Here is a 16,797-nt window from a genome sequence, read left to right on the forward strand (position 1 = left end):
CCTTGTGGCTTGGTTTTTCTCTGACGTGCACTGTCAACTGTGGGACCTTATATAGACAGGTGTGTGCCTTTCCAAATCATGTCCAATCAATTAAGTTTACCACAGGTGGACTTAAGTTTAAAACAACAAGGATGATCAATGTAAACAGGATACACCAGAGCTCAATTTCAAATCCATTAGCAAAGAGTCTGAATAAAGTATTTCTGTAAAAATTAAAATAAAAAAAATACTTTTCGCTTTGTCATTATGGGGTATTGTGTAGATTTATGAGGAAAATGTGTATTTAATCATTTTTAGAATAACTTCTTTGTATATAAACTCAGCAAAAAAAGAAACGTCCCTTTTTCAGGACCCTGTCTTTCAAAGATTTGTAAAAATCTAAATTACTTCACAGATATTCACCAGAACGAACAATCCCTCCATCAGTGCTCAGACTGTCCGCAATAGGCTGGACGGAGGGCTTGTAGGCCTGTTGTAAGGCAGGTCCTCACCAGACATCACAGGCAACAACGTTGCCTACGGGCACAAACCCACCGTTGCTGGACCAGACAGGACTAGCAAAAAGTGCTCTTCACTGACGAGTCGCAGTTTTGTCTCACCAGGGGTGACGGTCGGATTCGCATTTATCATCGAAGGAATGAGCGTTACACCGAGACCTGAACTCTCGAGCGGGATCAATTTGGAGGTGGAGGGTCCGTCATGGTCTGGGGCGGTGTGTCACAGTATCAGCGGACTGAGCTTGTTGTCATTGCAGGCAATCTCAACACTGTGCGTTACAGGGAAGACATCCTCCTCCTGCCATACTGCTCGTTCTGGGCATGATTTCCTGCAAGACAGGAATGTCAGTGTTCTGCCATGGCCAAGAGCCCAGATCTCAATCCCACTGAGCACGTCTGGGACCTGTTGGATCGGAGGCTGAGGGCTAGGGCCATTCCCTCACAAAATGTCCGTGAATTTGCAGGTGCCTTGGTGGAAGAGTGGGATAACATCTCACAGCAAGAACTGGCAAATCTGGTGCAGTCCATGAGGAGGAGATGCACTGCAGTACTGAATGCAGCTGGTGGACACACCAGATACGGACTTACTTTTGATTTTGACCCCCCCTCCTTTGTTCAGGGACACATTATTCAATTTCTGTGGAACTTGTTCAGTTTGTGTCTCAGTTGTTGAATCTTATGTTCATACAAATATTTACACGTTAAGTTTGTTGAAAATAAACGCAGTTGACAGTGAGAGGAATTTTATTTTTTTGCTGAATTTATATCACACACAGTCAAACGTTCACACCTACTCATTCAAGGGTTTTTATTTTTACATTGTAGAATAGTGTAGACATCCAAACTATGAAATAACACGTGGAATCATGTAGTAACCAAAAGTGTTGAATCAAAATATATTTGAGATTTGAGATTCTTCAAAGTAGCCACCCTTTGCCTTGATAACAGCTTTGCACACTCTTGGCATTCTCTCAACCAGCTTCATGAGGTAGTCACTTGGAATGCATTGCAATTAACAGGTGTGCCTTGTTAAAAGTTCATTTGTGGAATTTCTTTCCTTCTTATTGCATTTGAGCTTATCAGTTGTGTTGTGACAAGATAGGGGCGGTATCAGAAGATATCCCTATTTGGTAAAAGACCAAGTCCATATTATGGCAAGAACAGCGCATATAAGCAAAGAGAAATGACAGTCCATCATTACTTTAAGACATGAAGGTCAGTCAATATGGAAAATTTCAAGAACCTTTAACATTTCATTCAAGTGCAGTCGCAAAAACCATCAAGCGTTATGATGAAACTGGCTCTCATGAGGACTGCCACAGGAAAGGAAGACCCGGATTTACCTCTGCTGCAGAGAATAAGTTAATTCCAGTTACCAGCCTCATAAATTGCAGCCCAAATAAATGCTTCACAGAATTCAAGTAACAGACATCCCAACAACAACTGTTCAGAGGAGACGGTGTGAATCAGGCCTTCATGATCGAATTGCTGCAAAGAAACCACTACAAAGGACACCAATAATAAAGAACAGACTTGCTTGGGCCAAGAAACACGAGTAATGGACAGACCGGTGGAAATCTGTCATTTGGTCTGATGAGTCCAAATTTGAGATTTTTGGTTCCAACCGCCGTGTCTTCGTGAGACGCAGAGTAGGTGAACGGATGATCGCCGCATGTGCATTTCCCACCATGAAGCATGAAGGAGGTGGTGTGATGGTGCTTTGCTGGTGACATCATCAGTGATTTATTTAGAATTCAAGGCACACTTAACCAGCAGGGCTACCACAGCACTCTGCAGCGATACGCCATCCCATCTGGTTTGCGCTTAGTGAGACAATCATTTGTTTTTCAACAGGACAATGACCCAACACACCTCCAGGCTGTGTAAGGGATATTTGACCAATGAGAGTGATGGAGTGCTGCATCAGATGACCTGGCCACAACCACCCGACCTCAACCCAATTGGGATGGTTTGGGATGAATTGGACCGCAGAGTGAAGGAAAAGCAGCCAACAAGTGTTCAACTTTTGTGGGGTACTCCTTCAAGACTGTTGAAAAAGTATTCCAGGTGAAGCTGGTTGGGAGAATGCCTAGAGTGTGCAAAGCTGTCATCAAGGCAAAGGGTGCCTACTTTGAATAATCTCAAATATACTTTGATTTGTTTTGTGGTTACTACATGATTCCATGTGTTATTTCATATTTTTTTATGATGTGTTCACTATTATTCTACAATGTACAAAATTGTAAAAATAAAGAAAAGTTTTTGAATGAGTAGGTGTGACTAAACTTGATTGTATATATACACATACAGTACCACTCTCCAAATGCACTGTACGTGCCGGTATGAGAGGCCTCTCACCATCTTGCTGACTTTGTCCCTCAGCTTGTCTTCCTCCTGGAGCATGACGGTCATGTCCCTCTGCACAGCCGAGGCCAGGGCCACATCCATGGTGGTGTCCGCCTTGGACGCCATCTTGCAGACCATCTCGTCGTGGGAGAAGACACAGTACCTATTCAGCTGCCGATAGTGGTCCACACACATGCGGCCCATGGGCATCTGAGAAACAGCGGGAGGCTTTGGGTTAGAACTATACTCTACCATTGATTTAACACCATCAACAAGATCCATACACAGTGCTGGTTACATCAGTGATAACCAAACTTGATCCAAAGAGCTACAGGGTATAAAGGCTTTTGTCCACTGCTCATTAGAAGCATCTTCCGGTTATTAAATTACTAGCTTCTGTATGGTATTTATGAGGGACTTCATGGCATCTTACCCAGTCCATGGTGCAAAAGTTGACAGCCTCAGCGAAGTTGAAGCCCTGGTTAAATCCACTATGGTAGGCTCTGGGGAAGGTGATGACAAACTCGCCAGAGCACTGATTGGTGCGATAAATCTAGAGAAGAGTAGGTATGAAGTCATGGTTAGACCAATACCATAGCTACACACAATGTTATCTTTTTTCACTTACCCACCTGCCTTCATCACTGTATGTGTGTTGTTGGTGGGTGTGGTACTTACGGGGACGCCGTGGTTCATGAGTGTGTTGGGGTTCATGATGGTGACCAGCTGGTGCAGGAGGTCAGGCTGGGACTCAAACAGCTCGGGGGCCAGTTTCCTCATCACCCACTCCAGCTTCTCTGCAGCGTATCCCGGAACCCCGTACCACGTCTTGGGCTCTCCCCTGAGAACACAGATGCCATTTTCTCAAAAACACTGACGTTATCACTTAAGCTTGAGGTGTATTCTTGTGTGTTTAATACTACGTCAACCAATAAACTAACTCCAATAGTAAACAAGCATATGGGTTTCAAAAGATTCCTCAGAATAAAAGAAGCAGAGACTATTTGCTTAGACCTCTACACAATGCTTGATACCTAGGGCCAAGTTATCCCAGGTCCAGACACAAGGTCATATTATACTATACTGATGGCCTGTGGGGCCTTAAGAGGACACCTGTCTGTACCAGTGCAAGTAGTTGATGGAGTAGCTCCAGTGGTCCTCAATGTGCCAGCAGAAGGAGGAGAAGCACATGCCCACGTAGAGCCAGGGTAACTTCATCCCACAGATGTCGGCCGTAATGTGAGTCAGCACCGAGGAGTCCATCACGGGCATGTTGTTCAGGTTCCAGCCACTGCTCAGGTAATCCTAAGCGTCAGAGAAAGGACAAGTTCAGGCTAGATTGAACTCAGGGTGACAGTCTAAGATACTGGGTCTGAGATGCTACTTTACTGGGAAGGGTTTCATCTGCATTAGAACTCCAATATCACCATATATACTAGCAACAAGTTTTACCAGGGTCTCTGAGGGGCATAGATTTCTGGGAGGTTGTGATTATTAGCTACTAGCTAGCTAATGATTGGCTCAATTCTAGATCTAGAAAATATTGTGAGAAGTAGATTCTAAAGAAATTAATTATCTTTAGGTGACAAACTGCTCTCTAGATCAGAGATGATGTACTGTTGCAATGATGTTGTGGTAAAATAAACTTCATAATCCTCCCAATACCTAGCCTATGTTAACCTGTAAGAGAGCCTTTGTACCTCATCCTCAGGGGAGACTTGGAATCGTCCGCCTCTGATGGGGAAGCCGCTCCCAAACTCCTTGGAGGCGATGTCTGCCCCATACTCCACAGTAACGTCCTCTTCGATTGTGCTGACCAAGCGCCAGAACTCCTTCTCCACTAGCTCTGTTGGAACCATCTGACAGACAGAGAAAGACACACCGTTACCTCAACTTCGGACTGAGCGTCATCTAATACAGTCAATATCAGGCTGAGTTCAGAAGCACGCCACTGAGAAAATATTTTGAAATGGAGGATCCATTTCAAACTTGTTAAATACAAATATTTTCCAGTTCTCCCTCTACTAAACACCACATATACTGCCAAACTTACATGAACCGGCATGTTGAAATAGTCTGACTTGAAAGAGTCTGCCATGTCCCCAAAAGTGCGTAGAGAGTAGTCCCTGCCAGCCTGCTCAAAACCAAAGGCTACCTGAGGTTTGCAACACTCCTGTGGGGAAGACAAGAATGGGAAGTAAGCACTAATACAGAAAATGTCACCTTTAAATAAAATTTAAAAAACAGGAGAAGAATTCCATTGAGTAGCTACAGAAAATAACATACAGAAGAGCAGAATTTGAGCATGCTTTTGTCGAGCTGTGCGTTTGCCTTTACAGTGAAAACAATATTGGAGTTCCCATTTCTAGACTACTGCTACTGCAGTGTTCAACAGCTTCCCCAGTGGACGGGGTGTGTGGAGTGTGTTGACAGAGTAGTATGGTAACTGGGTCTGGAAGAGAGAGGCTGTCTGTCACCTGAGCAAGGCACTTGGGACACCTCCAGTCTCCTTTGGGGACATCGTGGAGGGGCGGGATCAGACAGAAGGTGTGGTAGCTGTCGTCACAGCCGTCACACAGCAGCAGGCGGTCCTCTTCGCTCCCGCTGCCACACACCAGACACATGTACTGGTCCACCTGGGACAGACAGACACAGCGACACTTTTCAGCTAAAACATTGCAAAATGGCTGCCATAGATCAACCAGGTGGGTGGATGGGATGAGTTACTTTTGAGAGAAACATGACCTGTATAAATGCTACCCATTATGGTTATTATAATCATTATCATCATCATTGTAATAATGAAGAGGCAATTAGCCCTGATTCGCTAAAATACATTAGCATATATAAAAGGTGCTTTACTCACTGTGGGGTCGTTTTTCTTAGTCAGCATGTTTTCTTTGTCACTTGTTATTGGCTCCTCATGCTCGGTGGCTTCCTGTTTCACCTGAACAGGTAACACTTTCACTGAAATACATTTATCACATTGTTAATGGAGGCCAAGGAATACAGTACGTACTAATATAAACAACCCTGTTCTAATAAACACTGAACAAAAATATAAAAGCAACATGAAGTGTTTGTCCCATGTTTCATGAGCTGAAATAAATGATCCCAGAAATGTTCCATACGCACAAAAAGCTTATCTCGTTCAAATTTTGTGCAGAAATTAATTTACATCCCTGTTAGTGATTATTTCTCCTCTGCCAAGATAATCCATACACGTGACAGGTGTGGCATATCAAGAAGCTGATTAAACAGCGTGATCATTACACCAGGCACACCTTGTGCTGGGAACAATAAAAGGGCACTCTAAAATGTGCAGTTGTATCACACAATGCCACAGAGGTCTCAAGTTAAGGGAGCTTGCAATTGTTGCCAGAGAACTGATTGTGAATTTCTCTACCATAAGCCACCTCCAATATCCTTTCAGAGAATTTGTCAGTACGTCCAACCGGCCTCAGTCACAGGCCACATGTATGGCGTCGTGTGAGCTAGCGGGACGCTGATGTCAATGTTGTGAACAGAGTGCCCCATGGTGGCGATGGGGCTATGATATGGGCAGGCATAAGTTATGGACAATGTACACCGAACAATTGCATTTTATTGATGGCAATTTGAATGCGCAGAGATACTGTGACAAGATCCTGAGGCCCATTATCATGCCATTCATCTGCCTCCATCACCTCATGTCTCAGCATGATAATGCACAGCCCCATGTCACAAGGATCTGTACATAGTTCCTGGAAACTAAAAATGTCCCAGTTCATCCATGGCCTTCATACTCCCAGTCATGTAAAATCCATAGATTAGGGCCTAATGAATTTATTTCAATTGTATGATTTCCTTATATGAACTGTACCTCAGTAAAATCTTTAAAATTGTTGCATTTATATTTTTGTTCAGTGTACATTTAAAATATGGTAAAAAAAAGTACATTCTCTAAATCATTTTACTTTTAAAACATTTCTTTAAAATGCAATAATTCCCAAGACCAGAAAAAAATGTTTTTTAGTTCATGAAAAATATTCAGTTCTTTCACATTGCACTAAACTTTGCCAGAGGACAGAGCTTACCAGCCTGTGGCTCTGGCTTGGCTACGTAGGAGCCCATCCTCCTCCTCAGGTTGGGCCGGTTCTCACAGTCCTCCTCGGTCACCGTCTTCATACAGCCTTCCTGCCAGAGAGAAAGAGAAGAGGGGTCCATGCCATGTGGACCACGACAGGAATTTCAGGGATAGCAACATCCTTTTTATGAGCTCACAATTGCATACACACAAAAGCTCTTTGGTTTGGTGTCCAGAAATACATGCAAAGCTGCAAACCACCACTTGTCTGCATTGGGTCACTGGGCTTTTGTTTTACAGGGTGTTAGTCATCCATTGGCTCAGGAAGAGCTGTGTCTTATGAGGACCCGAGAACTATTGTGAGTTATAGTCAGGGTGAAATAAGGAAATACTGCTTCCCGGCAAAACAAATAGTGGGGGTATGCTGTACCAATAAAACATATCACAATAATTAAAACAAAATGTCAACAAAGCTGTAGGCCATTATAACACTTTTTATTATTACCGCATGTCAGAGGCATGAAAAATGAGCGAATGTACTTATTGTAACTTATGGGGACCTAGAGGTAGAACTGTGACTTATGGAGACCCAGGAAGAGGCCCACCTCAGCTCTCATGCGCTTGGCTCTGCGGGCGACGCTGCAGGTCTCCAGGGGTTGAACAGACTGCCGCTGGGGAAGGTCATGGGGGATGTAGTCAGTGTCCTTCGTGTCGTTGGTCAGGGTGGGCTTCTGTAGGGGAGACATGGGGGAGTGAATGGGCATGTAGAGCTTTCTAGCACAAAGTCCCCATAAGATCAACAATGAGAAATGTTTCACCAATCTCAAACTGATATGTTTGTCAGAAAATTGTAAGAAAAGGACAATCATTCTGTTTGAACAGAATGAGCTTTGCTACCTCGTCACTCCTACTACCATTATGTTGTGACAAATTCCATTTGACAAAAACAAACCAGGCATCTATATACAACAGGGCCATTTGGTTGTTCAGGTGTCTAGTTGTCTGACATTGTAATGGAGTTGTGGAATACCATGGCTTGATTATAAACACAATCATCCAATACAAACATCCACCCACCACTACACACGGGCTTCAACTATTGATACTTGTTTTTGTCTTGCCAGAGCAACACGTGGTCTGTTCTTTCTGTTGACCCCACTAACATGAGAAAGAGGAAGACAGGCAGCAACACTGTCGGTTGAGGTGGGGGATGGGAACACTGACGCTCTGCTCTCTGGTATATCAGGAGGACAGTGTTTAGCTCATTAACTTTGCTACAGGGAGTGTGGGGCGAGAGGGAGGAGGGAACGGGAGAGGTCAAGGCCAGCAGGCTGAGAGAGAGAGAGAGAGAGAGCGACATGCAGCACTGCAGAGAGGATGAGCTGCTGCTAACCACAAAACCCCAACCAGGGCCCCAAGGTACAATCAGGGAAGCTGCAAGAGACAACTGAGGTCTTCAATGAAAATAAACATGGAGACAAGAGGAAACCGGTACTACATTTTTTTTTAAATGACCCAATGGGGAGGAGAGCACGCTATGAAAATGGTTGGTTTATTTTCAGGATTCCAGTCATACTTTTTAAACATCCCAGGCCTCATCTAGCCTATGACTTAATTTGTGATTTCTTCTTAGAGCAGGTATTTTATGGAAAATGGATCTTATATCAACAGCAAAAACATGGACAAATTAAATTGAGATTTACCTGCCATTTTGCTATGAACAATATCTACACCTTTGACGCAGCACAATCTTAGACAACTCGAGAAAATTACACAATAGTAAACAGAGCAGAGGACCAAGACAAGGCTACCCATCGAGAGAGAACAACAAAGAGGATGAGAGGGAGGGGTGGAAGATGACTCTGCAGAGAGAGTACTGGGAGACACAGGAGAGCGGGCGAGAGAGTGAGTGAGAAAGAAAAGAGAGACTGTAGAATATACAAGGGTGGTGAGAGAAAGAGAGCGAAAGACCCATCTGACTCACCAGAAGGTTGGCTCCAGTCTGGAACAGGTTGTAGGGGTAAAGGATCCTCTCATAGTGGGAACGCAGATGAGAGCCTATGGCCTTTCCTGGAGCAAAGCCCATCTTCAGGGCTATCTTAGACCAGCGTCTCTCTCTGCAAACCGCATCAAAACCCCCCTCATCGTTCACCAACTGGGAAAGGAGCATCCCAATTAATGACCTTGTTATTGTGTGGGTGTTCAAATTTGTCAACATAAGATGCATATAGAACTCACCATGCTTATATGAGTGTATAACACAAATGCACACTGGATCCTATCCAAGAATAGCTGGCCAGTTTCCTGCATCCAGGGTGTGCCAGAAGTTGTAGCTACATACCTTGTTGAGTTGGTATAGGTCCAGAATCTTTCTTTCCACATGAGGGATTTTCAGTGTGCACCCTTGTAACTCCCAGAACTTTGCGATTTGATCCAGGAAGTTGAGCTTGACTCTAGTTTGAGCCTACTCAACATGAACAAACACACAATAAGAGATGGTACATTTTACACATTGCCAACATAAAACAAATAATATTGATCACAAATGGTGCATTACATGCCCTTATTAACATTGTTTATATAATAACATCCCCTGCTGTGCTACTTTTAATTGCAAATGACAGGACATTGACATTTTAACAAGCTCATCGGAGGGGGTCACAGTGACCTTTAACCTGATGTCATCAGCACTCTGGCTTCAATAGACACCCTGCTGCTGTGGGTTCTAAGCCTGCTGGAGCCACTGTTCTACTGACAACGTCACTTGATGCGCCAATGCAGCCTTACGAATCACCTTCAATTAGGCTTAAAGCATTCGCAGATTACTCTACTTATTTGTACATTTTATTTTATTTCTTTAGCACTTATGAAAGACTGGGATAATTAGAAAAATGTACAAAAGGCAAAATCCCCCCAGAATATCTGTGGATCATCATTGTAAAAAAAGTAATCCACATATTTAATCAAAATAAAAATGTGGTTACGTACATATGCAGTCATTCATAATAAAAAAGATAAGTAGATTATATTTTTACTCAGTATTGTAATGGCTATACCAGTTAAGGAGTGAAATGAACATACCTCCAACTCATTAAGTCTCTGGATACGGGGAGTGAAGTGCAGACTGTCCACGTCGCATGCAAACGGTGGCTGCCATCCCTGCAGGAGTAAACAACACCATCTTGTCAAACTGACAAACCTTTTTCCTAGTTTATCTTCCATTTAGGAGAATCATTATCAATTGAGCAACAGTCGGTGCTGAATTTGAATACATGTTTAAATCTATTATTTACACTACAATGTTTAGGAACATTGTGACATGACAGGTTATGTTCCATTAAGAAAGTCACGTTGGCTGTTCCTCTTCAGCCTAAAGCCATATTTGATATCTCCTCTGGTTACACTTACTCATTAACACTAGGCTAAATGCCAATCAAACATGATTTAAAATATCACATTAATAAAACAATTTGATCCCGATGGATCAATAAGAACCTGAGAGGATATGAAATATATTTGACTAACGGGTGCATGACAGACACACAGTACATTTACATGCAAAGTAATCATATGCAAAGTAATCATTTTATATTAAACCGATTATGGCAGTAGGCAGATTATTCAATAGTCATGTAAACAATTTACTCTAATAATCTTAATCCGAGTAAAGTCTGAATCAAAGTAAGCATACGCGGATTAAAACACCTGGTTTTCTGAGCAACCCTTCGAATTAGGACATGTAAACGCCATAAAAATAAAATAAAATTTCAACAGTGTATTTGACCTGTGCTAGCACCAGCCAAGCAAGCCTCCCTCTTTAGCACGAGTGAAGTCAGTTTGATTTAATTTATTAGGATCCCCATTAGCGACAAGCTAGTCTAACATGCTAGCCACACCGCACTGCAAAATAAATGTACACAAAAGGTTATGAACTCACACTGCTCGCGAGTGTCTGCATAGCCAGGCACTTGGTTCTATTTGTGACGTTTGAAGCACTGCAAGTCCCACCTCTCCCATCTCCTCATTAGTTTTTAGGGGCATATACCCATGTGGGTGATTGAAAGATGAACTGAGGTCCACACTCCAGTCCAGTTGGGTGGTGGTAATGCACCTTAAAGTTGGATGCCAACCATCATATAAAGTCCAAAAAAGAAGCCTGAAGGAGGAGAGATTACAAGAAACTAACTCGGTTTGACAATTAATCCAGAGATAAAAGGGTAGAGTTGAAGACCTTGTGCATTTCAGATAGCAACCCAATGTTTATATCCTATTTTAAGATAAATTAGCTACTAACAACAAGCTAGCTAGCTAAATTACCATAAATGTTTAATACTTTTCAACCTGTCCCCAAATTAATATAGTTAGTTCAGAGTTCATTTTGTTATTTCAAACTGTGTGTCCTGATCATGTCTGGTGTGGGTGGACAAAATAAACATCCTTGCGATGGTGCACGCAGACATGTGCACTATCTGACCAGCAATCATGCACATGTTGATTTTGTCCACCCACACGCAAATCAGGACACACAGGTTGAAATATCAAAACGAACTCTGAACCAACTATATTAATTTGGGGCAGGTCGAAGAGAATTGAACATTTATGGCAATAGCTAGCTAATTTGTCCTGGGATATAAACATTGGGTTGTTATTTTACCTAAAATGCACAAGGTCCTCTACTCCGACAATTAATCCACAGATAAAAGGGTTAACAGAGTTCCTTGTAATCTCTCCTCATTCAGGCTAATTTTTTGGACTTTATATGGCGTTTGTCCATCCAACTTTAAGGTGCATTACCACCACTAACGGGACTGGAGTGTGGACCTCGTTAACCCGCGCGAGCAGTGTGGGTGCAATGATTGAATAACATGCATGTGTGAATTCATTTGGCGACGCGAGCGGTGTGGTCAACATGCTGGGGTTTGAAATAACGAATAAGACATTACAGACAAAAGACTTAATGTTTTTAAATGTTTTTAAATTAACACAGTGTCAATAGAACAATGCATGTGTCTTAGAAGTAGTTTTCACAAACGTTAAATGTAACTCGGAATCAAATATGAGTCTCAAAAATAACATGGTCACTGTGGTAGAATGTTTATTTTAATTGCAGATTTTCTGCATTTATCAGAGTGCCATCAGGTAGCCTGATTTCAGACGTGTCCTTGTAAACAGGATTATTAGGGAAACCATTCTTGAAATGCATGTAAATCTTTTAATCAAACTATTATATTAATCTGACTATCCACAATAATCACATTGTTGTGCGCATGTAACTGTACTCAATGTCAATAGACACAGGCACCGTGTCAATAGTTAGCATCACCTGAGTAGAGTTGGTGATTAACAACTATGTATAAATAGACCTACACATTTGAGAAACCATAGACTTTCATGGTGCATTTAAGTCTTATTTCGGCACTGGACCAGTAGTTAAAATACAGTATGATGCACATAAGACTTTCTTTAAAGTATTTTCTTTGATATGGGCCCTCTGAGTAGAGTTGGTATTTCCAGTCCTCTCATTTTCTATTAAACAGTGGGTTCAGAGAGAGCGACTGTTTGACAAGCATCAACAGGAAACTCTATGTGCACTAGTATAGCATCCTTACCTTTGGAGACTACACTGTGACCTTGCGTGGCATCTCAGAGTGCCAGCATGCCTATTTGAATGTGCATGATAACTCAGGAATAGAGAACAATATAATTTTAAATAGGCTACACAAGTGATAGAGAGGCTCTCAGACTATTTCACAGCAATTCTGTAAATTTGGCCCAAGCAACAGATGGAACAGAACCCTTTTTGGAAGAATCCATCCTAAAACCCAACTCCCTAAACAAGAGAACCCAACTGTCACTTCAAACTGAAAAGTGAACCAGCTGGGGATGTGGACGAATCTAAGTGCCCTCCAGTCATAAAAAATTAGATGGAAAAAAATATGTATCCCATGGGGCCGGGGAAGAGGGGTGATGAGAGCACCATAAATTGTGCCTCCATAGCTTACCCTTTGACCCTGCACGCTCAGTCTGCAGTGCACGGCCCAGATGGGGACATGGTTTATGAAAACAGCTCTGGCTGCATTTCCATCAGCCCCTTTGTGGAGTAGTGGAGCTATGACAACAGGCAGGCCCACTGCATAAGCCCTCCCATTCCGTACAAACAATTTCAATCCTCTGAACAACAAGCCAAATTCAGCCATTAGACTACCTACAGTAGGCACAGTTGTGATCTGGATCATATTTCAAAATATTAAATAATAATACAGAGCTGTAAGAACAAAACATTCAGATGACACGACTGCTGTGCAAGCGAGTCAATTGAGAGAGACTTTTTCCAAGGTAAATTAGGGCTCGGCGATTTTGCCAATATATCACGGTAGAAAAATTGAATTGGACGTCATTTCCATTTTGAATAGTAAAATTTCTACATTTGCTTTGTGAGAAGTGTGGAACCCTAGGGTGGCAACACATACTGTATATTCTATGGGATTTCAATGGGTCTTTATTCTGATTGTTTTATACTGTTCAAATTGTTTATTATTTTTTTTAACAATAAAAAACTAATTGTCCATTTCTGCATTTTCGACAGTCATGGAATATAAAGAATGTTCTAATGCTCTAGTTAGAATACAATAGTGGGCACTTTGAATACAGTGTTTGTTATGAAAATGCCAGAGAGGAGTTTTTGTGTTTAAGGGACCCTGTAGTCTTTAGCTACATTGAAATCAAAATCAAATTTGATTTGTCACATGCTCCTAATACAACAGGTCTACTTCACCTTACAGTGAACCGCTTGCCGGTACCGCTTGCCGTGCAGTAGCAGAGAGAACAGTCTATGACTAGGGTGGCTGGAGTCTGACAATTTTTTGGGGCCTTCCTCTGACACCGCCTAGTATAGAGGTCCTGGACGTCAGGAAGCTTGGCCCCAGTGATGTACTACACTCTGTAGTGCTTTGCAATCGGAGGCCCAGCAGTTGCCATACCAGGCAGTGATGCAACCAGTCAGGATGCTCTTGATGGTGCAGCTGTAGATCCTTTTGAGGATCTGAGGACCCATGCCAAATATTTTCAGTCTCCTGAGGGGGAATAGATTTTGTTGTGCCCTCTTCACGACTGTCTTGGTGTGCTTGGACCATGTTAGTTTGTTGGTGATGTAGACACCAAGGAAACTTAAGATCTCAACCTGCTCCACTACAGCCCTGTTGATGAGAATGGGGGCATGCTCGGTCCTCCTGAATGTTTTGTTTTAGCTACTTCATGTAGCAAACATATTCTTGCTTTGTGTATTCTTCTTTGATTTAGAAGATAGTGTCGCACAAACATTCTGATGTAGATCTACACCATCACTGGTATTATCAGACTGTATAGCCAATTACATTTGAGGTAATATGTCTGGTCACCATAGCAGCACCCACCCGTAGCACGCGCTCCAGCAGGTATATTTCACTGGTCATCCCCAAAGCCAACTCCTCCTTTGGCCGCCTCTCCTTCCAGTTCTCTGCTGCCAATGACTGGAACGAAAATCACTGAAGCTGGAGTCTTATATCTCCCTAACTTTAAGCATCAGCTGTCAGAGGAGCTTACCGACCATAGCACCTGTACATAGCCCACCCAACTACCTCATATTGTTATTTATTTTTTGAAACTTCGCAGCCCAGTATCTCTACTTGCATATTTATCTTCTGCACATCTATCACTCCAGTGTTTAATTGCTAAATTGTAATTATTTCACCACTATGGCCTATTTTTTGCCTTACCTCCCTAATCTTACTACATTTGCACACACTGTATATAGACTTCTCTATTGTGTTATTGACTGTACATTTGTTTATTCCATGCGTAACTCTGTTGTTTGTGTCGCACTGCTTTGCTTTATCTTGGCTAGGATGCTGTGGCAAATGAAAACTTGTTCTCAACTGGCCTACCTGGTTAAATAAAGGTAAAATAAAAATACATAAACATTTGCTCTGACTCAGTACATTAGCGATTAGCAGCTAACAACATTTAGGCTCAACTTGCTAAGAAAAAAGACTAGCTGTTTGCAGATGTAAGAAACAGACTAATAGTGTAATTATAGAACAGATTTATATTAAGAAGCAAAGTGAAAACAGCATTGTTGACTGTACAGAGTGGGACAAAAGGGTTTATATAATACAGCACAAATGGTGGGGACTAAACAATGTGCTGGTAAACAATGTTAATGCATAAACAGGTTGCCTTGGTTTCTCAAAGTTTACATTTAGGTTATTGTAGGTGTACAACATTGTTGTTGCATAGTATTTTAGTCATTGATTGTCAATGAGAATATTTTGATATTACACCAGTGGTATGAGGGACAGTCCCGATTATGTGGTCTAATAAAACAATCAACTCAATTAGGCTATAAACTGACTAATTAGGTCTACAAAGTGCAACTACAGTATTAACAAATAGGTTTAACTACTTATGTAAAGTGTTACCCAAATTGTTATGTTTAATCAACTACTATCAACTCTTGTAGTAATATGTTTTATTGCAAACGACAGCAATAATGCATGCATACCCCAGTAAAACAAGTTATTACCATAGGCTACATAGAGGAATTTGTTATGATAACGAATGTTCAGAGGCCAGCCCTTCAAGAACCATTGGGTTACCATTAGAAAAAGGGTCAAATTACACAGATGAATCAACAAATATCCCTAGCAAAATCTGATTAATAATTTGGTGAGTGGTTATATTTGTCCGTTTTCACACATGTACACGTGTATTATAAACTGGGTGGTTCGAGCCCTGAATGGTGATTGGCTGACAGTTGTGGTATATCAGACCGTATACCACAGGTATGAGGAAACATTTATTTTTACTGCTAATTACGATGGTAACCAGTTAATAACAGCAATAAGGCACCTCGGGATTTGTGACATATGGCCAATTGACCACGGCTAAAGGCTGCCTTGCATCATGCCTAAGAACAGCCCTTTGCCATGGTATATTGGCAATATACCACAGCCCCTCAGGCTTTATTGCTTAATTATACATGTGTAAAATAGAAAATGTGTTTTTGCATATCCCAACTCCGAGACACCCTTGGAGAGTGAGGTCACCACCGGGGTCAGACATTATCAAAAGGGACCATGGAGTAATTAGGGTTAAATGCCTTGCTCAAGGGCACATCAACAGATTTTTCACACAAGCAACCTTTAGATTACAGGATCAACGCTTTTACCGCTAGGCTACTTGCCACCGATTATTATGTAATAGTGTTGAACTGTTAAACTCACTTGGTTTACACACACAATCCAGCTTTTAAAACACACCCACTACCACAAAGCCAACATGGATGGCATTACCAAGGTAGAAGACAGGCCTACAACATCAATATAGACAGGCCTCTAAATCAACCCCACTACCAGTTATCAAATAATCTAGATTGCCGTGTGACGGTTACGTGCATCATGACAATCTAGCATCAAAACATTGTGAGCTCAATACAAGTCGATATAAAAAGCAGTATGGAAGGATATTTTATAAATATCTTCCAATTTCACAGTAGAACATTTTATTGATAAACTGGAAGGCATTAAAGTGACTTGGTAAAATGTCTTTATTTCCCTGTCATTTCACAATGTACAACTCCCAGGAAGAGAAAGGTTAAGCAACCTTTTCACCCATCCATTTGACCAATAGCCTCTAAAGATCCCTTCACATACAATGTAACGTACTCTCTGGAACATAGGCGATACTTTATTAGAATTTTGTCGCGCGTCTGTTCGCACATAGATCACTGGGCGCGTGCGTATACATGCACACACATAATATACACACAGAGGCACACATACACAGAAGAAGCTGGCAATTCAACTCAAGCCGCCATGTTGAAAATCTGTCTAAAAAGATAAGTAAACGACT

At 41.9% G+C, this 16,797-nt stretch overlaps 1 protein-coding gene across 3 annotated transcripts in view; it reads right to left on the reverse strand.

The window, feature by feature from the left end:
- The window catches only part of LOC112216076 (lysine-specific demethylase 5B-B), a 33,256-nt gene that overhangs the window by 15,646 nt on the left and 813 nt on the right, over positions 1-16,797 (reverse strand). For all 3 annotated transcript variants that reach the window (XM_024375749.2, XM_024375738.2, XM_024375758.2), the window contains 13 exons: positions 9,991-10,068; positions 9,251-9,373; positions 8,894-9,064; positions 7,515-7,640; positions 6,920-7,019; positions 5,710-5,810; positions 5,321-5,479; positions 4,897-5,016; positions 4,544-4,702; positions 3,967-4,148; positions 3,522-3,684; positions 3,277-3,396; positions 2,856-3,053 (listed from right to left, as the gene is read on the reverse strand). In XM_024375749.2, coding sequence (XP_024231517.1) covers positions 2,856-3,053; positions 3,277-3,396; positions 3,522-3,684; positions 3,967-4,148; positions 4,544-4,702; positions 4,897-5,016; positions 5,321-5,479; positions 5,710-5,810; positions 6,920-7,019; positions 7,515-7,640; positions 8,894-9,064; positions 9,251-9,373; positions 9,991-10,068 — 1,800 coding nt within the window. The remainder of the gene's footprint in view (positions 1-2,855; positions 3,054-3,276; positions 3,397-3,521; positions 3,685-3,966; positions 4,149-4,543; positions 4,703-4,896; positions 5,017-5,320; positions 5,480-5,709; positions 5,811-6,919; positions 7,020-7,514; positions 7,641-8,893; positions 9,065-9,250; positions 9,374-9,990; positions 10,069-16,797) is intronic.

The sequence above is a fragment of the Oncorhynchus tshawytscha genome, linkage group LG02, assembly GCF_018296145.1.
Source record: "Oncorhynchus tshawytscha isolate Ot180627B linkage group LG02, Otsh_v2.0, whole genome shotgun sequence".
NCBI classification, from domain to species: domain Eukaryota; kingdom Metazoa; phylum Chordata; class Actinopteri; order Salmoniformes; family Salmonidae; genus Oncorhynchus; species Oncorhynchus tshawytscha.